General features: G+C 51.7%; 8 protein-coding genes across 8 annotated transcripts; 3 read left to right on the top strand and 5 right to left on the bottom strand.

Annotated features, from left to right (window-relative positions):
• Positions 1-916: 916 nt before the first annotated feature.
• Positions 917-3,734, top strand: TrAtP1_005582 (uncharacterized protein; the record flags this gene model as incomplete). The annotated part of the gene is made up of 4 exons (XM_066112779.1): positions 917-1,730; positions 1,804-2,061; positions 2,125-3,426; positions 3,491-3,734. The coding sequence occupies exons 1-4, from the start codon at positions 1,495-1,497 to the stop codon at positions 3,732-3,734; spliced, it is 2,040 nt and encodes a 679-aa protein (XP_065968865.1). The 5' UTR covers positions 917-1,494.
• Positions 3,735-5,508: 1,774 nt separating this feature from the next.
• Positions 5,509-6,058, bottom strand: TrAtP1_013346 (uncharacterized protein). Its single transcript, XM_066115877.1, has one exon. The coding sequence runs from the start codon at positions 5,981-5,983 to the stop codon at positions 5,735-5,737; it is 249 nt and encodes an 82-aa protein (XP_065968864.1). The 5' UTR covers positions 5,984-6,058; the 3' UTR covers positions 5,509-5,734.
• Positions 6,059-6,156: 98 nt separating this feature from the next.
• Positions 6,157-9,467, top strand: TrAtP1_005581 (uncharacterized protein). Its single transcript, XM_066112778.1, has 2 exons — positions 6,157-6,970; positions 7,306-9,467. The coding sequence occupies exon 2, from the start codon at positions 7,343-7,345 to the stop codon at positions 8,663-8,665; it is 1,323 nt and encodes a 440-aa protein (XP_065968863.1). The 5' UTR covers positions 6,157-6,970; positions 7,306-7,342; the 3' UTR covers positions 8,666-9,467.
• A 380-nt stretch (positions 9,468-9,847) lies between these two features.
• Positions 9,848-12,493, bottom strand: TrAtP1_005580 (uncharacterized protein). Its single transcript, XM_014089216.2, has 2 exons — positions 11,252-12,493; positions 9,848-11,186 (listed from the first exon to the last, which is right to left on the bottom strand). The coding sequence occupies exon 2, from the start codon at positions 11,172-11,174 to the stop codon at positions 10,086-10,088; it is 1,089 nt and encodes a 362-aa protein (XP_013944691.2). The 5' UTR covers positions 11,175-11,186; positions 11,252-12,493; the 3' UTR covers positions 9,848-10,085.
• A 1,032-nt stretch (positions 12,494-13,525) lies between these two features.
• On the bottom strand, positions 13,526-15,773 carry TrAtP1_005579 (uncharacterized protein; the record flags this gene model as incomplete). The annotated part of the gene is made up of 2 exons (XM_066112777.1): positions 13,526-15,207; positions 15,293-15,773. The coding sequence occupies 2 exons, from the start codon at positions 15,771-15,773 to the stop codon at positions 13,526-13,528; spliced, it is 2,163 nt and encodes a 720-aa protein (XP_065968862.1).
• A 914-nt stretch (positions 15,774-16,687) lies between these two features.
• TrAtP1_005578 (uncharacterized protein) lies at positions 16,688-17,269 on the bottom strand (the record flags this gene model as incomplete). The annotated part of the gene is made up of 3 exons (XM_014088904.2): positions 16,688-16,860; positions 16,923-16,982; positions 17,056-17,269. The coding sequence occupies 3 exons, from the start codon at positions 17,267-17,269 to the stop codon at positions 16,688-16,690; spliced, it is 447 nt and encodes a 148-aa protein (XP_013944379.2).
• An 814-nt stretch (positions 17,270-18,083) lies between these two features.
• Positions 18,084-20,519, top strand: TrAtP1_005577 (uncharacterized protein). The gene is made up of 3 exons (XM_014088926.2): positions 18,084-18,244; positions 18,325-18,754; positions 18,807-20,519. The coding sequence occupies exons 1-3, from the start codon at positions 18,196-18,198 to the stop codon at positions 20,302-20,304; spliced, it is 1,977 nt and encodes a 658-aa protein (XP_013944401.1). The 5' UTR covers positions 18,084-18,195; the 3' UTR covers positions 20,305-20,519.
• TrAtP1_005576 (uncharacterized protein) lies at positions 20,520-21,704 on the bottom strand (the record flags this gene model as incomplete). The annotated part of the gene is made up of 3 exons (XM_014089217.2): positions 20,520-20,875; positions 20,940-21,350; positions 21,474-21,704. The coding sequence occupies 3 exons, from the start codon at positions 21,702-21,704 to the stop codon at positions 20,750-20,752; spliced, it is 768 nt and encodes a 255-aa protein (XP_013944692.2). The 3' UTR covers positions 20,520-20,749.
• Positions 21,705-21,802: the final 98 nt, after the last annotated feature.

The raw sequence follows: 21,802 nt of genomic DNA, 5'->3' as shown, positions 1-21,802 counted from the left end.
GAGATCACAGGTGCTGAGTAAAACGCATGAGTTCAATTTGCAGTTGGAACGACTCCTATACGCGCGCCAGCGGGACGGCTAAGGCGTTCCTGGGCTAGCGTCAGGGGCAGCGCTATTGGCAGGTTGCAAAACACAGTGCCAGATGCAGGGATCTGCTGCCTCAGGCTGGCCCTGAGACCGTGCAGAGCAGCTGCTGTAGACAAAGTTTCATACTGTGGGGGGTGCTCCCGTGGGCCTCTGTACCTGCGTCAGGCCCCTGCTAGGCCCCAGCTCGCCAGCCCTTTGTTTTCCACTTTCGACCTGCTGAATCACCAGCTAGACGACGCCGCCTCGACTGGCGCTCGCATCTGGCGCTCGCTCTGGAGCTGCTGCCGCCACGCGCAAGAAACTGGCCGCTGTGGCACGGGGTTAGCGATGGAGGCGATCCCCGGTCGCTCATAGGCGGGCGATGGCACTGGGACCTGGCCGTTGTGCCTCTTGGGCGCGGCGGCCCGGCGCTAGCACTGCTCAAATTAAACTCCCTACGACCCTGGGAAGCTCGTCGGCGCCGGAGCTCACTGACCACAGCAGGACAGGCTCCAATCTCCAGTCCGCTTCGGTACTGGTACATGGACCTGCGCGCTCGACCCCTGGACCGCTGCTGGGCCTCTGCCCTGCGCTGTCTCATTCGCTGCGGCAAGGGGAGGGGAATTGCCCGCCCAAACCTGCTGGGCTCCCTGCAATCACTCTGCTCCTCACTGCGGCCCTGGGCAGGTACCGGTACGCTGGGCCATGTCCGCTACGGGCAGCTGCAGCCGCCTGCACAACACCCAATCTGCTGCACCGGCCACGCTGCCTTGTAGCGGTACCTGCGCGGGTGCTCGTCCATTTGCGCCGTCCCACCAGGCCTATTGTGCAGGGCCCATGGCCGTCCTAACCCGCTTCGTCTCCCTCTCCTCTCCTTGGGGCTTATCCGTCTCTCGCGCTCTTCCTCTTCTTTTCTCCTCTTCCCATCGCCAGTCTTTCCTTTCTGTCGACCACTGCGATTTATCGTGCGAAACCGCCTGCAAGCGGGCCTGTCACTCTTTTTTTGGTATTGCTTGTCAAGCTCTCAGTCATTCCTTTTTGCGAGCTGCTTCTGCGAATCAGCAGCAACAGTCCTTCATTGCTTCTGCCCGTCCGGTTGGCATTGCACATTCTCTCTTTTTACCCGCTTTTCCCTGGTTTCTTGGCTCTTCCTTGGACGAAACGTCGATCGATCAAGCTACCTACCTATTTGACCAACTTTCTCTCGTTCGCGGGCTTTGCCTCTGGAAAAGAAAAGCTACCACTCGGCGTAAAAACAAAACAACAAAAAAAGACAAAATTCACATATTAATGGCGATCGGTACATCACTTCGACTATAATCAGCAAGCGTCATATATAATATCTTTTTTTTTTTTTTTTTCTTTCGACATATACTTCACCAGCAAGTAATTTTTAAATTTTATTTCGATTAGGGGGGAACTAGAAAGATGAGCTTCATACGAGCTCGAGGAGTTAACCCGGCCACGGCTGGGTTCGTTGCGCGTGACGCACAAGTTTCTGGGATGGGATCGCGAATGAACCTGCGCCGAAGCCTCGAGTCCATTGGATCCCTGCTGCGTAGATCGAGCTCGAGCTCGACCTGTACCGCGACGGATGCCACCAACACTTGCGAGAAGCCAGTTGGACCATCGGACTCGACGCTCGCCATCGTCCTGGGAATCATGTAAGTGATTTTTGCTATCGTTTTCAAAGCCGAAGAAGTTGTCGGTCCCGGATGGTGAAGCTAATTGGTGCAGTATTCCGGTCGCTGTGGCCGTCGTTGTCTTGTTTTTCCTCCACCGCAGGAACATGCGCCGAGACAAGCTGGAAGAGCTCAACGATCCTACCAAGGACCTGGATTTTGGGTTGGGAAATGCTTCCTCCAAGAAGCGAAAGAGCATGTTTGGCGGAGTTGAAAAAGCCGCGCACAAGGGTGGACTCTCCATGGACATGAACCTCTCGTCACCGTATCTTCTTCCGCCGGGCAACACTGGATCTCGCGAATCTATTCACTCGTATGCTCGAACCCTCCAAACCGAAAATGACCCCTATAGACAAGTTGGCCAATACGCGAATAGTGATGTTGGCTCGGTCCGATCCTTCAAGACGACCGACAGTGGAAGACGCCCGCCCAAGTCCAGTGCCCTCGCCATGCCTCCGACCACGCCGCGAGGCCATTCGGAAGAGAAGGAGAACCCCTTTGCTACTCCCACCGCTCCTATGCCTACGCACCAGCCTCCTCCCAGTGCCGCCCAGGTCCACGACGTCATGGTTCCCGTCCAGCCAATTGTCCCGGAAATCGAAACCGTTGCCCCTGTCGACGTCTTCAACGCCGACGAATTCGAAGTGCCCGATATCCCGGCCCCTGCTCCCGCTGCTCTGAGGCTCGACGGCTCCCGAAGCCCCAACATGGAACCGAGCTCGGCGCGTTCATCTGCTTATACCGATAATGGCCGTGCCTCGCACGTCAGCCCAGCTGACATCCCCCAGATTCTCTCTCCCGGACAACCCACTCACCAGGATGCCCACGCACATGAGGAAGAGCAACCCCGTGGCCGACCCCTCTCCCGACTTCCTGAGCCTCACCAGGGTGGTGGTCTCGGCGTTCCTCAAAACAACGGCAACAAGCGACTCTCTGTGGGATTCAGGCCTCTGCCTCCTAGCGAAGCCATGGAATCTGACGACCCTGAAATCCGCGCCAACCGTATTCGATCTTTCTACAAGGAGTACTTTGATGATTCTAACGAAGCGCCCCCTCCTATGCCCCAAGCACCCAAGCACCTGCAACAGCAGCAGCAGCAGCAGCAGCAGCAGCCTAAGCCTCAGGGACAGGGCGGTCCCGATTACTATGAAGACTATGATCAAGGTTACCTAGAGGCAGCTGCTTACTATGACGCCGACACCAACGCCTTTGTTATGCCCTATGCCCAGCCTGTTACCCGTCGTGCCATGACTCCACCTCCCAGTAACCGTCAAGGTGCTCCGAGGGGCGGCTCGCGTGGCCCCGGCCCGCGCTTCCGCGGTGCTAATGGAAATGGCGGAACCTTCTCTCCCGGCCCTGGTGGACGTCCTCGCGCTGGATCGGCCTTTGGTCCAAGACCGGATTCCTCCGCATCTGGCGCATGGGCTCGCCAAAACCAGCCAAAGAAGAACTTGCCTCCTCCGGCTGCTTTAACCACGCTGCCAACGCCAGCTAAGCTCGGTGACGATTCTTTCGCCATCTTCAACGCCGCTGATTTTGCTCCCCCGTCAAGCATCAGGGATAATGTTGCCGGCCGCAGCCAAAGCCCCTTTGGCGAGCGAAAGGCCTTCCTGCAGCCACCAACTGCAGCCACACCACTGGCGACTGCTTTTGAAGATCTAACACCTTTGCCCAGCCCGTAAGTCCCATTGATCGTATTGATAAGAAAAAAAGGAAAACGATTGCTAACTCATCTCTAATAGACACTTGCTCCGAAAATCCAGCACCTTCACCGGCCTGGATTTCGCCCCTCCCAAGAAGTTCAGAGATCCCGAAGTTGCCAGCGACGCAGGCAGCATCAGGAGTAACAAGAGCGGCATCTCTCAGACGCAGCTCAATGCCATCCGCAGTGGAGCAGGCCGCATCAGTCGCCTTCCAGGTGACACAGTTTTCACGACAGCTGCCATGGACGACCAGCTGAAGCCCTCATGGACGCTGCGACCTTAGACGGGAGCAGAAGAAGGTGAAGGTTCTAAGCTGAATCTCGATGAAGATTAGCATTTCTTTAGTATCAGCGTCGTCATTTCTTGCTTACGGCATTTTGCATGATCTTGCCACCAGACAGCGGCATTCGAAAGCGGCTTCTCCCCAGGGAGGTTTGTGTTTTTATTTTTTTGTTCCCTTCGCAATCAAAGGAGTAATTAGGGGATTTTTCACGACGGAACTCTCTTTTCGAAAGTTTTTTTATATCTTATATATTGGGCCTTTTTTTTCCGATTTTTTTTTTTTTGTGTTGCTGCGATGTTTGCATATAGATGGACACTGGAACCTAAACAACAACCTCCCGAACCGAAACACATGAAATATTACATCTCAGGTGACGACGACGACTTCGTGCCTCCTCTTGTTTGGGCATCTGAAGGAACAACAACTGTACATAGGCAATATAGGTCAATCAGATGCACTCACCCGTGTTATTATTTTCTTCTTTCCCCCAATATTTTTTACAGACAAGATTGTCATGATATATGATTAGTTTTACTTTTGCAATATAACAAGATTTGTTGAATTTGTATCTTTTCTCTGATTGTTGTCTGTCTGTCGTCTTCTGAGCTTATTGTACTGAAAAGGCCATTTGATGGGAGATGAAGTTGAGCGAATATCACGTGCTGTTGTTGTTGTTTCCTGTCAAAAGGAGTTTATGCTGTCGGATGCTTTGACGGCCGTTATTGTGGAGCGACGGGCTTGACGGCTGCGCTAATAAGTGCTATGATGCCGTGGGATCTTGGTGAGAACAATAATAGCAGCAAAGGGATCTCGTGGCTTATTATAGACTAGGAGATGATCATTCCGCATTCTATCACTGCGACTAATACTAGTAGCACTGTCAGTAATACCTACGGCATCATTGATGTCTTGCTCCAGCTGCGGAAACAGACATGTGCACTTGATGTCGCCCGTGCAAGGGGCGCTAATAATAACAGTGTCTAGGCTTGATGTTAGTAATCCACACCCCCCCACGGATCCGTGTGTTGTGGCAGTGACGGGGTGGGTGAGACGGGCAGTGCAGATTTCATTTCCGTCGCTTTTTTGTCTTTTTGTCCCCTTGCCGGCGGATTATAAGCCACTAGGCGCTAATACATCCATAGCGATAGCTTGATGGTTGCTTGCAATGATTGAGATGCATACATTAGTACCTATGTGGGCGAGGTAAGGCACGAAATGAAGTTTTTGCTGCCTTTTTCCTTTTTATTCTATAATTTGACTGTTGTGAGACAGCCAAAGCCCGTGCGTAATGGACACGCAAGATCCGCATCATATGAACATGCGCGCTCCGTAAATAATAACAGGGAATTTTACCAGGGGGGTTGGTTTTTTTCCAAAATGATTTGCAAAACGTTGAGTGTGCGAGCCCGTTGCGCAGCACTTACAAGCAACCCCCAGTGCTACCCAAGATCCGAAGATGATTCGCTGGAAATTACATGCTCAGAGGAGGCGGAAAAAAATAAAATAACAAAAATAAAATAAAAAGTACAGTGGAAAAATTAGCAATTGAACGTTCTTTTTTGTTTTTTCCAGCGAGGCGATGCGATAAGGGGCAAAAGAGTCGTATACGGGACTGAGGAAAATATAAACAGGTGACTTTGCCTGAAAAGGGCTCACCATGTGCCAACAAGTCAGTGCTAAACGGAGCGGCGGCCTCTCACAGGTACCGGCCGCGGCTGACGCCGAGTTTCTTTCAGCGGTTAACCCAGCTCCGTAATCTCGCCTAGTAAGTCATCTTCTGGGCTTCGGCCAGCTGTGAAAAAAAAAAAGAAAGGAAAAAAAATAAATTGAGCCGGTTCTGGTCATCACCCGGGTGCCAACTTGAACTTAACAGCCCCATCCGCCTCACTCTCCAGCGCTTGAGCTCGCAAGGTTGGACCCAGTTTCTCCGGCTTGGAACCGGCGCATTTTTCTCTTCGGGGGGGGCTGCTAAGAGAAGTGGTGGCTTTTGGCATGATCTGCTAGCAGCTCCAGCCACTAACACAAGTCGATGTGTTTTTGACACTGCTGCTTCTTTTTTTTTTTTTGGGTTCTGTTTTTTTCCCTTTGGGGGGGGAGAGAAGCTTTGCTTGAATAAGCTTTCGGGGAGGCAAAAACTTTAGCACAACCCAGATTGCCGGCTCAAAGCGAAAACAAGATGCTGGAAAAATTTCACGTGAAAAATCTACAACAGCTGCAGTATTTACAAAATGCAGCAAGAGGGGAGACATGTCAAAGTTTTTGACAGCCCGTCAAGAGGAACAAAAGAAAAAGCACAAGGCAAGAGGCAAAATAAATTGGCCGAGACTGTAGGAACGCGCATCCAGTACGAGCGGCGCTAAGCCACAAGAATCCCCTCCATATCGTCCGTTTTTTTTTTCTCTTCTGTCCATCTTGGCGGGTGCGTCAGAACTTTACAGCTCGGCGTTTCCTTTCGTATCGTGCTGTAGCTACTCTTGGCCTCGCCTTTTGGGCGTTTTCTCACCCGCGCAAGCCCAGCCAAAACCGATTGATTGAATTTTTTCTTTCTTCCGCTAGCACCTAGGCAGTTTAGTTTTGGTCCTTTTCCCATCGGACAAGTAAAGCGCCGGCAAGCCTTATACGCGTGTATCCTGCCTGCTGCACTTGATCGGGGGGCTTGGACTCGGCCTCCTCTCGTCATCAAATCCTTTTTCTTGCTGCCCCCCCTGGCAGCGGTTCCCTGTCCTGCCTGCTGCTCGTATCTTCTGCTCTTTTTTTCTTCTCTCTTCTCCCGCGCGCATCTCCTAAGCGCCTTCCAGCAGCTTTGCATCCTCCATCTCCTCTTTTTTGCTCTCCCACGACGCAAAGTAAAGCAAGACACGCCCCTCCACTCGGCGGCTCCCAATCTCCACACTCGCGCTGCTTGCGGTTCCATTCGCTGCAACGGGTGCGAATCTCGTACGAGCCTAGGCCTACCTAGCTGCTTCTTTTTCCCTGGGTCCGTCACAAAGTCGCTGCATCCCAGCTCTGCGGCTGGATTGGACGCCCTGTTGTGTTTTACGAGGCGGAAGCCGATAGCGAGTGAGAGAGACCCATCTCGGGACAAGCATCTTTTTTCTCTTCCTTCTTTCTCTGTTGCTCTGACGGCGGCTGCTTTCTTCTCTCATCTGCTTCGCCGTTCGAATCGATTGCTTCGTTCCGCGCGCCTAAATCCCTTTTTTGGATTCTTCTTTTGGAACGCTGGACTAGCCAGACAGGTACGTTTGCGGCTTCTATTGTCTTGCCTTTGGCCTCCCTTATCAGCCCGAGTCGTTGCTCCGACGATCTCGTCTGTTGTGCTTCCCCGACGTCTTTGGACCTTTTCTTCCTGGGCGTGTGATTGGGTTCTCGCCGACTCTGTGCGCTGCGCATGCGTTCGGCCTGGAGCCGGTGCATGGCCTCGTCTTGGGAGCTTATCTCTGTAGGCATTGTTGACTTCAGATGCTCATGACGATGGCTACTTGCTTTCTACGCTGCACTTGTCGCTCAATCTACCTCTGCGCTCTGCTTAAACGCCTCCACGGCCTCGCGCTGACATGACACACAATCACAGCCAACTCGCTCCTCTGGTCAATCCCGTCGGCGTCACAATGGCCTCAACCGATCCACCACAGGATTCGTCCGCACCACCGGCGGAAAACGCAGCGCCCAGTTCCACGGCTCCTCCGCCCCAGCAATCGACAACGGCGCCTCCCGATCAACCGCCAACGTCGAGCGCACCACCTCCACCACCACCATCGTCGACTCCATCGCCGACGCCATCATCAACCCCGTCTGATCCCCCGAGCTCGACTCCGTCTTCTACTCCTCCGCCAGAGAGCTCGACTTCTGCGCCTCCTCCCCCGTCCTCATCTTCGACTACCGAGCCGCCGCCGTCGACAACCCCATCGAGCTCATCGTCACCATCTTCAACGCCGGACTCGTCTACTTCTTCCAGCACAACGTCGGAGCAATCATCCACCACTGCCCCTCCTTCAACGACGCCACCACCGACCTCTTCTTCTTCTTCTTCTAGTCCGTCATCAGAAACCACAACTCCGCCGTCATCTACCGATGTCACTGTTTCTGTCTCGGGCACCGATGGCTCTACCGTCAATGTCGTCGTGACACACACCAGGACGCCTACAGACTCCCCAAGTGGGGTGACTACCTCTTCCACCTCTACGGCAACCCCGAATGGCGTTGCTGGCAAGGACAGCGGCGGCGGTCTTGATTCAAAGGCCAAGGTGGCCATTGGTGTGGTCGTCCCCATTGTTGCCATTGCTATTTTGGCAGTCATTGGCCTTTTCTTCTGGAAAAAGACTCGCGCGCGTCGTCAAGCAGAGGCAGAGCGCCGCAAGGAAGTCGAAGACTATGCTTACAATCCCAATGCCGATCCCACAATTCCGGTTGTTGGCATGTCTGGTGGAGACTCTTATGAGATGAGGGAAGAGGAATCTGTGGGATATCGTGGCTGGGGATCGACTACTCTTGCTGGCGGCTCAACGGGCCGCAAGGCTTCTACAACGATATCCGGCGCCACCAACCAGGGATACTCTGACGTTTCGCCTCCTCGCGGCAACATGTCTGACGCTGCACTGATTGACAACCAGGAGGGAGAGATTCTCGGTGCCATGGGTCCCGCAGCCGCAAACAACCGAGGTGACGTTAGACGAGGAGCCTCCAATGCGTCTTCTTCATACAGCGCTGGGCGATCAGACGGCTCCGAGGGGGCCGTGGGCGTGGCTTATGGCGGCGGCGGCGGCTATTACGATCAGTATGGCTCCAGCCCGTATGAGGCTGGCTATGGCAATCCTGGCGACAACATGCCCGCTCCACCCATCATCCGCGATAATCCTGCACGACGCAGCGCGCGCGTTGAAAATCCTGGCCACTTCCCGCAGCAGAGCGCTGGTATTTCCCAGAATTTCTAGTTGGCGCGGAGTGTGAGGCTCGGACGAATTTCTTTTACTTTTTAACGCCCGTTGTGTTTCAAGGATATCCTGGGGTTTTGGAAGATGCTAAAGGACCATAAGAGGCGTTTTAGGATGTTCTGGTTTTTTTGCGACCACCTTGTTTAATAATGCTTTGCATACCATGAAATCTGGGTCTTCTTCTTTTTTATTTACGCTCGCTACTGCATCCACACTCTCGCTTTATTTATTTATTGCGCCGCACAGCACAACACGGCAAAGCTGCATATTCCCCCCCTTGCCGTTGTAATTGGCATTTTAAGATTGAGTTTGTTTTCATTCTATGCGCCAAAAGACATGATTTAATCTGGACAAGAGCAAGGAGGAAGCAGGAGGATGAAGCAGGAGGATGAAGATGAAAGGCCCTGCTTAAGATGTTTGCTTGTTTTTGCGACAAGACGGAGGAAAAGGTGGCTGCTGTCATGGCTGAATGATGATGGGGTTGAATTCATGACTGTTTCATGCTTAGTACTTGGTACGACTGGCGCATGTATTGGTCACGACAGACAAGCAAACGATCAAAAACGGGGGGGAAAAAAAAGAAGAAGACGCACTTTGTACATAAGACATACGATATGCATCTGCAGGCGTAGCGAGCCCCCGATTTGTCTACCACTATTACTGCTACGGCTGCTTGCTGTTTTTTTCTTCTCACTTTTTCAGTCTTGCTATTGTCATTAATGCCCCCCTTTTGTCTAAAACAACACATTCTTCCCCCCCTTTTACCCTTTTTACGTATTTATCTAGGTATTTTATGCTATTTAATAAAAAAAATTATAGAACTACTACTACGCTCGTAAATGCTCGCTGAAAGTAAAAAAAGTAATTTTTGTTCTCGTTTGTATGACTGCTTATAATGAAGAAAAGTTGATGTAAATGCTATTATTTCTCTGTATAATGTAACCTTTTTTATACCATTAGCTTTCAAAATACTTACCCATGTTTTTTCCCACTTCTCCTTGGCTTAAATACCTGATATGGATAGACGAAAAAGGGAGTATTTGAGAGTACCATGGCAGCACACTTGTGCCCTTCTTCTCCCCCCGCTTGCTCGATGCCAGAGCGAGATTTGAACCATTTACTGGTAGCTTGCTAGAAAAGACGCATCTTTCGTCTTGCTCATGTCTGACATACCCTTATTTATACATCAAGTCATCATATTTCTACTTAATAGGTACTGGCTTATCTACAAGTATCCTCTGTTGTGTGTTAGTAGTTTACATCATCTACGCAAAAAACACCCCTAATAAAACTCCCAGCTCGTCGCCAAAAAAGACAATTATTGTACATGCTTTTATTTTAATATTTTCCCCTGTTTTTTTTTTTTAACTCCAAGAATTATCCATTTCCCGTTCGTGCGCCTTCATCTCGATGCTGTCATTCACGCTCTTAGCCAAGCCGTCGCTGCGCCTCGCTCTCCCATCCCCTGACTCAACTCCATGCGGTCCCACCAGAAGCGACATTGCTCCAGCTCCCTCTCCGTCAACGTCCTCGCCTTCACAGGAGTGCCTTGATTCCGTCCTCCCGCGGCTTCGTCATTGCCCTCTCCAAAAACTAGAAGCTTGCCGGCTCCAGTTCCTGGAACAGAAGAGCCACTGTCATCTCCCAAAGGCGACTGAAACTCGGGCCACCGTTCATCTTCATCCCTCGCGTCCAACTTACCAGACGGAGATGAGCAAAAGGAGACCCAGCGATGGTTCATTTCTTTAGCAGTGGCCACGAGGCCTGGCGTGAACTCGAGCACATTAAGATCGTGCGTTACGGCGGGAGGCTGGTCGCTGTGAGAGGCTGCCTTGAAGGGAGAAGACAATGCGGCGTATTCATAGACATAGACGCGGGCTCCGGCCCTGGATAGAGTGTGTGCGGTGTGTAGTATGGGGCAGATGTAAGCATAGTGGCCATATGCCTCATGAATGCGACGGAACTGAGCCCCATAGGGGCGTTTCTGAGGACCGCCTATACCGGGAGGCTGACGGTACGGGGAATCTGGATCGATGAGGGGGTCTGGGTAGAGCAGCTCGAGCGCATCGAGATCGTCTGCCGAAAAGGAAGGGATGAGTTTCTGGAAGAAAGAGCGGAACTCGGCGCTGGTAGAAGCATGCTGGGGCGCAAAAGTAGTGCCCTCGTGAGAGCAAAAGCCTGTGATGACGGACAGCTCCTTTGCGCGGCCTGAACTAATAAGATCGCGCCACAGATTCAGGGGCAGATCGGGGATGACGCCTCCAGGGCCATCAATGACGGGCTGGAAAGGCCAAGTCACGGCCGTGTGGTGCATAGCGTACACGGTAAAAGAAGACTGGATGAGATCGTCGATGGGGAGAGAACCGAGCGGCTGGTTGTTGGCATACATGCCGAGCTCATTTAGCTGTCCAATGTTGCGAGGATGTGAAGGTGAGAGGACAGAGCGCGCAGTAGGAGAACCAGATTCGAGAATGGCCTTGCGGAAGGGAAGGGGCGAAGGGTTAAGCATGTGATGGCCAACCTGAAGAAGCAGTCAATATCGATATTCAGCCATGGGACATCACCACCAGCATCATCATAACTCACCGAATGCGCCCCAGCACTCGATCCCCAGAGCGTGATATCGTCCACATCCCCCCCCAAACTCGCCAATCCACTGTCTCACCCACTCAACCGCCACCCGCTGATCCTTCAGGCCCAGATTCAGTTCCGGGCCCTTTGACGTCGCCTCTGTCGATCCAGACAAGAAGCCCAAAGCGCCCAGGCGATACGAAATGCTCACAACCAGCACCTGATTCCGCCCCCAGGCCACAAACGATGCCAGATCCCTCTCCGCAGGGAAGCCAAAGTTAAAGGCCCCGCCGTGCACGTAAATCACCACCGGCAAGTCTCGCCTCGCAGCACCGCCAGCCGCAGCAATCGCAGCAGTGAGAACATCCCCATCACCATCATCACCATCGACGCCGCCAATGCCATCGCCGGCCCCCACAAACGCCGACGCCGACGCCGAAAAGGACGGCCGGACGATGTTGAGGCTCAGCGGGTCCTCGGCCGTTGCGTGCGGCGCCATCGGGAAGGGCTGCGAGGGCGCCGGCCGCGAGGCGTCGATGACGAGGCCCGAGGAATGATTGTCCAGAGGCATCGCGACGGCGGGGCTGAAGCGCCGGGCGCTGGCAAAGGGGATGCCGTGGAACATGTCCAGCGCCTGGGGGTACTTGGCCGAGGCGGGCTGGAAGGCGCCCACGACGGTGCAGCCGTTGACCGAGACGGTCGGCGAGGACGACATGGCGGGTGCCTGTTTGGCCTGGACAGGCGATCAAGAGTTGAATGAGACGGGGTATGAAGCTGGAAGTTGATAGTGGAGGTTGGCGATGCCTTCAAGAGAGCTGCACGCGAGTCAGCCTGGAGTATGACGTACGTCTCTCTTCTTCCTTGTTCGTTTAGAATATTTCGTATTGTGAAAAAACGACAAAGTCTATCAAATCCAACCGGATAATCAACAGTATGGCGAATGGAAATGTCCTTGTTTGAGAGAAAAAAGATGAAAAGATGACGAGTCAAGATGGTAAACAGGCTGTAAACCGAGACGAGTCTTTCCTGCCAAGCTAGGCCAGCTCCAAGCTTCTGACAGCTGACGGGATCCACGCTTAAGCTCCCCAGCGACCAGCTACTGCACCTAAGACGCTAGTTGGAGTCTGTTAGGCGGTACAAGGTCTCAAGCTCTGTAAGATGTTGGTGTGTTTAAGAGTTGCAAAAGGCATGGGACTGAAAAAAGTAACCTGGCAAAAGAGGGCAGAAAAATGTGAATAAGGTACAGAGCTAGCTCAAAAAGAATTCGGAGGGGCCAGTGAATGAATGCAACGATAACCCGCGTCCCTAGCTTCAAAAGTTATCAATAAAAGTGAATACCAGAAACCGGCCGAGCCAATAAACGCCGTCTGGATTTGCCTTTCCCGCTTCAGGCGCTTGGCCTTCTTTTTTCTCATCAATCCTTCTTGCCCTCTCGGACCGAATTGCTGCTCATGTTGCCTGCCTCCCTATTCATATAATAGATAATAGTGGTTGATTGTTACATGTTATTAAGATTATAATATTTGTAATAGTGGTATTGTATTTAAATAAACCACCAATCCATAATACCATCTACTGTCACCATGGCAGACGACAAACACACACACGTGCAGTCTTGTCGTAGTGATATAGCCATGTATGCACTAATCTAGTCTATTGTTCCAACAATGCATTCAAGCCCGGCCAGCAGATCCCTTTAGCCTCATCCACCGTGCTCCAACGCATCTGCCCAATTATCGGCCGCCAAATAGTCAGCCCTGCATCTCTCAATGCCACGTCCTCTCCATCTTACTACTCTTACTATCAGTCTACTACTCCATGTAGTATACCGGTAGTAAGTAGCAAGTGCTAATGTATGTTACTATGACTCTAGTGAACAAGTATTATTGCGCCTCGACGGCTGCAATCATGGGATCGCTCCCAAAGTGATGTAAAAGTCCTTGAATCCCAAAAACGTCGGCGAATGCTCAACGTCAAATCCAGATGCCCAAAAACTCCGATTCCTTCCTTTGCCCAATATCCCCTATCTGTACAATCCGATCCGTGCCCAATACTCAATACACTTCGACCCCTGTGTAGCCTCCCTCTCTCAGAGAAATTGTTGTGTTCCTGTGCTGCTCAGACAATGTAGAGCATCTGTGGTAGGACAACAAAAAAGAACAAACAAAGGAAAAAACACCAGCTTATGGTGGAGACGAGAACGACAAGAACAAGCCGTGGATATCGCCTCTCAAGCCCAAGCTTTGCTGATGATGCCATCTCTTCTTCGCCTAGTTACGGCCCCGTTTCCTATTTCAGAGGCGGTGCCTCCTTACGGTGCTTTCTCTCTGCCCACTCGCGGCTCGCCTTCCTAGAGCGCTCAGCTGCCTCATCGCGGGCTGCTTTAGCAGTCACTGGCCTTTCGCTGATATCACAGCTCTTCCTCTCGTTGATGCTTGCAGTGTCGTGTGCCTGGATCTCTTTGCTTCGGGGTTTCAGCCGCGACATCAAGCCTCCTATGGACAACAGATTCTTATTCTTAGTTGAGCTGCCCAATGATGCCAGAACAGTTCTATTGATCTCCTCAGCGGCCGCCATCATGGAGCTGCGCCCGCCGCGCTTCTTCTCCGTCTTGATAAGCGTGGGTGTCGTCGGCTCGTCGCGCACAAGACCCAGCGATAGCCGCTTGACCTTATGCAACGAGGCAGCCAGTCTTTCTGCAGTCTCTTCCTGAATTTTGGCTTGGCGAGCCCGACTTGCCACCGTGTCCCGGGGAAGCGTGCTGGGCGTAGAGCTTGGTTTTGCAGGCCGTGCCTTGAATTCCCGTTTCTTGCGCTGCTCTTCCTCCTGGGCCTTGAGCTTTGCCTCGCTTTCCTCCTTCTTCCGCCGGGAGATGGTATCTCCGGGCAACTCAAATGTAGGTCTGGACAGAGTCTTGCTAGTTCTTGGCCTGGCTGGAGGAGCTTCTAATGCCTTGTGAGCCGCGGCTTGCTGTGCTTCGCGGGCATCACGAACCTCCTTCAAGCGCCGAGCTACAGCCTTACCTGGTAACTCGAACTTGGGAATCGTAGGCGTTTTTGATGATCCAATCGAGGACTTGGCGACCGTCGCCAGGGTGCTACCAGCTTTGGACATGAACAAGCCAAGACCCGACCGGCGGCTCAGAGATCCTTTGGTGGTTGGCTCTTCTGGGATCCTCTCCCGCACCACAAGAGACGTAGACCGACGTGGCAGCGCACTAACTTTCTCTGTAGGCTTAACGCGAACTGTGGCCGGCGCACCCGCTATGGCCGATCTTTTCGAGGCTTTAGCCACCTTCTCTGCCGCTGGCTGAGGGACAGCTTTTGCTAGCTGCTGCTGTTGCCGTTTTTCTAGCAGCGCCAGCTGTTGAGAGTGCAGCTGTTGAGAGGTTGTAAAAGCATTCAGTGCCTCTATCTCATCCTCCAGTCGGTCCAGCTCCTCTAGAGAGTCTTCGATTCGTGGCAGTGAGAACGATGTGGTCCTTGATGAGCTCTCGCCAAAGCTTCTGTCACTCACTGCCGTAAACGTCGGCGACACTGCATTCTCAACAGCATATACAATCTCCGGAATCTTCATTGGTGGCGTTCCTGGACGGCTTCCGTCTACCCAGGTTACAGATTCGTCGTCCTCGCCCATGATCCGAGGCTCCTGCATCTCCACAGTCCAATTGGCGCTGTACTGCAACGGCGTGGCCAACAGATAATATGAATTGAGCGGGCACTCGCTGTCGCTATGAGGCGCTCGCTTCTTCTGCAACACTAGACTGCAGGCGTACACCGTATCGTCAACTCCGTACGTGCCGTGCCCTTCAAGGTACTCTTCAGAGGAGCTGTCGTGGATGGTTGAATCTGGAGACGGCAGATGGGTCATCAGCCACTCGAATTGACCGGCCGAGTGCTTCTTAACCTGCTCCCAGATGGAACGCTCGGTAACCGTGTCTTTCAATAGGTCGTATATTTCAGCGAAGCGCTCTAGGAGAATCGCAACATATGTTAATGACTGGTTACAAAGAAGGAGAAGAAGAGCCCCAACGATTGCGACTGTATGCCAACACACCTGGAGATTCACGAGTGGACGGTGGCCCCGTGTTCTCATAATTGTGCTTGTTGACACTCAGCGCAGATGCTGCTCGCGATGAGTCGAGAGGCCGAAATGTCTCTGAATCAACCGCTGGCCGACGTCGAAATGGCTGTGAAGCTGTTTTGGGTGCTCGACAGAGAGTCGAGGGGGATGTTGCCACGACATGCTTCTTCATCCCAGTAGCAGAGGCAACATCCGATGCCTGACGACCCTGGCCGTGACATTGACCTTGGCAAGGATCCTGGTCGACACTACCCCCCGCTAAATTCCGCTTCGACGAGGTGATTTGCTTTGTCGGAAGATGAGGCAGTTTCTCGTACTCGTAAATGTCACGAGAGCTGGCGGGTCGCCCAAAAATGTCGGACCCAAAGCGAACGTCAAATGTGCCTCCATGCCGCAAAGTCTCAAAGTCGCCGGCCTCTCTTGCCGATGAGGCGGCAGTCCTGCGCTGGACCATCGCTTCGCCAACGTGATTCCGAGACACAAAAATCCGTTGAGGGCCAAGTGGACTGGGAACTTCGCAAGCAGGGGGTTTCTATCAGATACGACAGAAATCACACTATTCGCGCCCAGTACCAAAAAAATGTATGTAATTTCGCAAATGACCCTGAAGTCCGTCGAGTGCGCAAGCGGGGCCAAATCCAAAATGTTCGCGAATTCTTCTATTTCAACTAGTGGTGATGAACTGAAATCAAGATTGCGATGATGATGCTGATTTGGGCATAGTAACATAAGCAGATGATTTTCTGGGGTAAATGAGCTGGGCTGGTCTGCCGTAAAGAAGCTGCATGAACTGGGTGTTGATGGCGGATGAAACCGATATGGCCTTTGGTGGAGCCGAAATTAAATGAGTGCGGCCTCTTCCACCTTCCACCGCTGCCGCCCGTGTTCCACTGTTCTTGCTTCGACCTTGTCGACCCATCGTCATTTCCGTTTTCTTTTTATATCGCTTGCTTTCTTTTCCGGTCGCTGTGCTGAACGTGGCGAGCGGCATCGCAGCCGAGACCGAGGCAACGCGTCGCGATTGTATCGCCCGCCCCGCTATAAGCTACCAATCTTCGGCATGCGAAGCTGCCAATTGATGACTGGTGTTCTTGACATTTATGAAAAGATGCCGCCTCTGTCTGCTCAGATTTCAATATCTTGCAGCAGAGGCACGAGCATCTTCTGAGACATAATCTTCCAAGCCGGGGGACCATAAAACCAAAAATAGAGCTGCCCATAAGCTACCCGATGTGCTGTGGTTCCTGGAGTGAATATTCATAGCCTCTTATGTCGCCGTGATAATTTTTTGCCCAGCTTGGGTATCATTCTCATAATAGTCGAGTTCGAGGCTCTCTCTTTTAATTACCGCCGTCCGCTCGTTCTAGCCTAAGGATCCGAGGTCGATTCTCCCTCAGCTGCCGCTTCGGCCGCTTCTGCTTGCGCCTGCAGTGCTGGTGCATGCTCCGTAGGAATTCGTACTAGAGTTTGGGGTAGTGGTCCAGTCGATGAGGACGCTTCTTCTTCTGGGCCAGCATCGGCTGCTGTCTTTGCTAGTTTTGCTGTGTTACGTTAAGCTGCTGTGCGTATTAAAGCTATAGTGCCTCCATGAAGCTGTACTTACTTGAAGCCATGTTGATGGCACGAAGCACGTTATGCCAGTTGCCAACCACAGCAGCAATCGCTATCTGCATGTTATTATCAAGCCAACATTACAATAACAGCTACCTAGATAGGTAGCGAGCAGCTAATCTTACCCTCTGTTCCATCAGACAGGGTGGACAGTTTCTCTTCCAGAGCCTCCATCTGGGTTGCTACTGCTGCGCTCAAGTCTCTGAGCTCTTTCAAATTCTCAAGCTCTGCCTTCTTCTCTTCGATTCGGGCCAGCAGTGCTGGTGACTGTGGAGCTGAGGCGGTTGAACTGCTTTGTGCGCGCAGATGCGACGAAAAAGATCTGGTGGGATACGACATTTTGGGCAATCAGTGGTTGTGTATGTGCGGAAATACACTCGGTAGATAGGCGATGACGGATTAGTTGTTGCTCGAGGACGGTATGGGATAACCTGAGAGGCCAACTGGATAAATTGTGATTGTGATAAACAAAGAATGCGAACGCGATGGTGAGCTTCGAGCCTTGGACCTTCAACAACATGCAGCTAGCCTGGAAGAATGCCATTGATTGGGTGCGACAGTAGTGTGGCATACTGTGCAAAATACTACATTTGAAGTATATAGACACTGTACATATATAGTAGTTGACTAAGAGCGTAGGTACATCAACAAACGATCGCATTTAAATGCGAGGCATTATCCTTTGGATCAGCTACCAGAGCCACACAATGTTGAATGTTCATGGAATTACATATCTAGCGGCTTAGGGCGAGAATTTTCATAACCTAGGCCGCTGCAACAGCTGGGTGTCCTATTTGTAGGAATTAATTGCCTGACTCGCTACATCTAGAGGCAGCAATGTCTTCTTGTACCTATACAAAGCAACTAAGCTACCTATCAGCTAGAGAATCTCGCTTTTAATATCAGTGAAGACGCAAAAGGTTAAAATTCATACCTGAGTGCTTTCACGGGTTATTTAAGATTCGGGTAGAAGTTGTTGAGGTTAATTCACGTGGCGTTTAGTGCTCTGGGCATAGCAACGGGAGCTGCTTTGTGTACATTGGCATGTACCGATTGGCCCCATCTAGCGCAGGTTCATTCCGCGCTATGCCCAAACAAGACATGGAGTAAACAATGATCCCCAAATTCATCCCGCCAGCGTCGACGACCTGCAGACCGACTTCCTAAACGTTATTGACGCCCATGCAAACGTCTCTCGCTCTACTGTCTCGAAGCTCTTCTCTTTAGTCCTTTGCGCAGCAGATACGCGCGCTCTGTGAGGAGCCATGGCCAGGCTTAACGAAATGCCGGCGCCGACAGAGAGCATCGAAACGCGTATGTGTCTCTTTGTTTTTTTTTTCTCGAGCCCTCGGGCATCAAAATCTAGAGTATCGCGTGTGCTAACCATGAAACAGTTCGTAAGAAGATGCTTCGCCAGAATAGGGAACTCGCAAAGACAAATAATATTCGGGCCTTACGAATTCGAGAGCTGGAAAACGAGTGCGCCTGTATGCTATCCGAAAACCTCGAACTGCGCAGCCGCATACTGGAGCTGGAGAAACAAGTCGAGGACAATGAATCGCAAAGGATCGCGGATCACGCAATGGCCATCAAGGCCAAACTAGAATCGCAGCTCACGGAATGGGGCTCCCTTATTGCTGAATTGGGCCTTGAGCCTCCCGCAAAGAGACATTCGCCCATGATTAGGAGAAGGCCGAAGCAGACTATGGGCTACAGCGCAAGTCGCCCCAGTCCATCGCAGAGGAGGCTACGCGAGATCGCAAGGGACGTTGAGGAATTGGGCCACATTTCGGAAAATAAGAGCTATCCACGGAGATCTATGAAGTGAGCGGGTTCAATTTCTTGCGGATGAATCAAGTTGCTAACCGATATCTAGTCCTGAACAAATCATGGCGCTCCGATCAGAGGCTGATATCGAGGCTGAATCACCGGAGTTGGGCCCTCCACCAATATCTAAATATATCGAACAAGACCCGGTGAAAATCGACTCTCCGAGTAGATCAAAGCCTTTGAAGGATGACGATGAAAATTCGAACAGTTTCAAAGCGAGAAAAATCGAACCTCCAGTTTCTCTGTCCATCTCAAAATCAAACAGCAACCTGGGCAACGTATCATCTTTGCCTAAAGAAATAGAAAGGGAAAAAGAGCAGAACGAACGGCCCGTGATAGCGCCAAGACGTGGGCGACCCCCTAATAAACTCAAACATGGCGTTGAAAATACACCGATTGAACCCCTTAAGGCCGGGTCAAAACGAAAATTTGGAGCTCGAGATGATGAGGAGTATATTCAACCGCAAAGAGTGACGGACGAGAACAGTATGGGCAAGATATTGGGGGAAAAGACACTGCTTCGCGACAAGGCTGATGGAAGAACTGTCAACGATTTTGCCAAGCTGAGAAAGAGTTCACAGCTAGATCTCTCAGAGAACATTCGAAAACCGCTATCCGCCAAGAGCACTAACGACGATATCAATTCTCCAAAGAAGAATCCTAAATTGAAATCATCCATAGCTGATGATATTCTAGCAGCCAAGACCAACACAGCAAAGCCGAAAGCCGCACCCGGGAGGCCACCAAAATCGTCAAAGCTTTCGTCTGTCAAAGCCGAAACTGTGCCTATTCTTACTGTTGAACCTCTGAAACCAACAGATGATGTGCATGATTTGGCAGCACCCATCAGAGAGTCTTCTTTATTCTCACCCTCTTCTCCGGCAATAGCTACACTACTCGATGGATCACGGGGAGACACGCCTCCGCCCAACGATATCTCGTCTAGCGGAGAAACATCACGGCCTAGTAGGCGGAATCGGATGACTATCAGCTATACCGAGCCCAACTTGAGAGTCAAGATGCGACGGCCTACTAAAGAGCTATTTGATGCGGTAGCTGGGGAGGGCAAGTATGCTCGACGAATTAGCAACTACGATCCCGCCATGTCTGAATCAGCAAAAACCCAGCGGCAGATTGAAGTGACGGATTTTGCTACAGAAAGTGGCAATGCTCCGCCAAGTCCACTGGCAACAAAACAAGTCACCACTGATATCCTTTCCGGTAGTGGCGTTACAGAGCGACGAAAACGTTCCTCCAGTATAGCGCCAAAGGCGATGGAAACTACAAGCGATAAATCAATGGACATGGAAATCACCGAAAGCAGCAACCTTGATAGCAGCGGGTTGGCAGACAACGATGTATACGAATTTACAAGCGAGTCGCCTCCGCATGAGAAAGAAGAGATTAAAGAACCGAAGAAAAGGGGTCGAAGACGGACTACAACCTCAAGGCAGTCTACTATGATGATTGACGAAGACAGTGAAAGAGATGGTATATCATTTGGGGAGAGGAATAGCTCTCGGCGAAGGAGCATGATGATATAATAGCGACTTTGAAAGCAAGAAGGGGGAATGGAAAAAAGGATATGGTGTCTTTCAAGCATAAGAAGTGCTGGGCGTTTGTGGATTTTTCACGACTTGTGATCGGGATATATTGTTAGGCGATGCTGAAACTTTTTTTCACGCTCGAGATACCAAGCGAAGGAAGTTATTGGATGGTGTTTGTATTTATCGTTATGACCCTGTTTTTGAATCTTATGTGGTTTGTCCGTGGTCTATTCTCAAGGACACTTCACACTTAGCCAGAGTCTATTTCTGTTATTTCATCTCTCGGTGTAAGTGATATATGCCTGTGCACCGACAAGCACCATGGCGTTTTGTATAACTGGGTTGGCCGGGTATTAACTCTGCTTCTCCCTTTGCCGTCGACGATTAAGATGTCTCTATTAGTTGAGTGTCCTTTTTTCTCTCGCTCCATTCAAATTAGGCGTCATGATGAACCAGTAGTTGGCTCCACCGGCTTTGTATAGGTGACCTTCTCCACAGCCACATTCTCGTTTCCTTTCTCATCCGTCTTCAATTGGTATACGTAGAGAGTGAGCGAAATGCCCTGGACCTGTTGTAATAGTAAGCACCACAAAACAAAGGCAGTCTCGCGAAACATGACAGGTGCCCCTTACATCCATCAAGCAGAAACTTGGAGACACAGGCTCCGCCTCTAGGCTTGCTCCTGTCACGAATGCCCCCGTCGCGCTTCCCGGGTTCACAAAGAATTTGTCCATGTACTCAAAGGCGTCGAACCGGTGAGTGCCGCCCCAGCACAAGACGTCGACGTCCAGCCGATTGGCTTCGGCCAGCAGCAGGTCGGGCTCGGTAGAAACAAGCGTGAAGCCCTCGAGGAAGCCAATTCGGATGCCGCCGTGGGTGACGACTTGCGTGAGCGGGAGAGACGTGGCCTCGACATCGGTGCGGCCCTTGACGATCTTGAGATCCGGCGACACGGACCGCAGGTACTCGTACGTGTGTTTGTCTGTGAGGTTACCGAGACATAGTGTCTGGCCAATCTTGCCGGGCGCAAGCAGCTTCTTGAACTAGAACATGGTATATCGCAAGTCAGCAAACAGGAACGTAGTCGAGCTCGGTGACAACACTCTTTTCTTCTCCAGGGTATAAGGCAGGCCCAGGCTGGCCGGCCTCTTGTCTTGCGCATTTACCTTGGCTGGGATATCAAGCGCCCTGTCCGGGATGTGCAGATCCCCAATCACCAATATGAGGAACGTCATGGTTCCTCGAAACTGCGGAAAAGGGTCAAAGTCGAACTTGCGAAAGCCGGGATCCCTCACACAGCTGACGACCAATAGCTGCGGCTTGGAGCTAGAGCGAGGCTTGGAGGGGCCGCAGGTACGTCGACAGCCCGGATACAGCGATGAAGCGGATACTGTCATGAGGCACGGCTTGTGGCTGACATTCAGCTTAGCCACAAGTTCAACTCTCCACAACTGCACGCTACAGTGGTTGTTATCGGGCTGGCGGGGATTGCGAT

Source organism: Trichoderma atroviride, chromosome 3 (genome assembly GCF_020647795.1).
Source record: "Trichoderma atroviride chromosome 3, complete sequence".
Lineage (NCBI taxonomy): Eukaryota > Fungi > Ascomycota > Sordariomycetes > Hypocreales > Hypocreaceae > Trichoderma > Trichoderma atroviride.
This window is presented reverse-complemented; position numbering and strand designations above follow the sequence as displayed.

Excerpts from the sequence above, each read along its gene's own strand:
- TrAtP1_005577 (XM_014088926.2), top strand. The coding sequence starts at position 18,196 with ATGGCCAGGCTTAACGAAATGCCGGCGCCGACAGAGAGCATCGAAACG. Across the intron at positions 18,245-18,324 it reads GACAGAGAGCATCGAAACGC|TTCGTAAGAAGATGCTTCGC; the intron begins GTATGTGTCTCT and ends ACCATGAAACAG. Across the intron at positions 18,755-18,806 it reads TATCCACGGAGATCTATGAA|TCCTGAACAAATCATGGCGC; the intron begins GTGAGCGGGTTC and ends ACCGATATCTAG.
- TrAtP1_005581 (XM_066112778.1), top strand. The coding sequence starts at position 7,343 with ATGGCCTCAACCGATCCACCACAGGATTCGTCCGCACCACCGGCGGAA.
- TrAtP1_013346 (XM_066115877.1), bottom strand. The coding sequence starts at position 5,983 with ATGTCTCCCCTCTTGCTGCATTTTGTAAATACTGCAGCTGTTGTAGAT.
- TrAtP1_005580 (XM_014089216.2), bottom strand. The coding sequence starts at position 11,174 with ATGCTTAACCCTTCGCCCCTTCCCTTCCGCAAGGCCATTCTCGAATCT.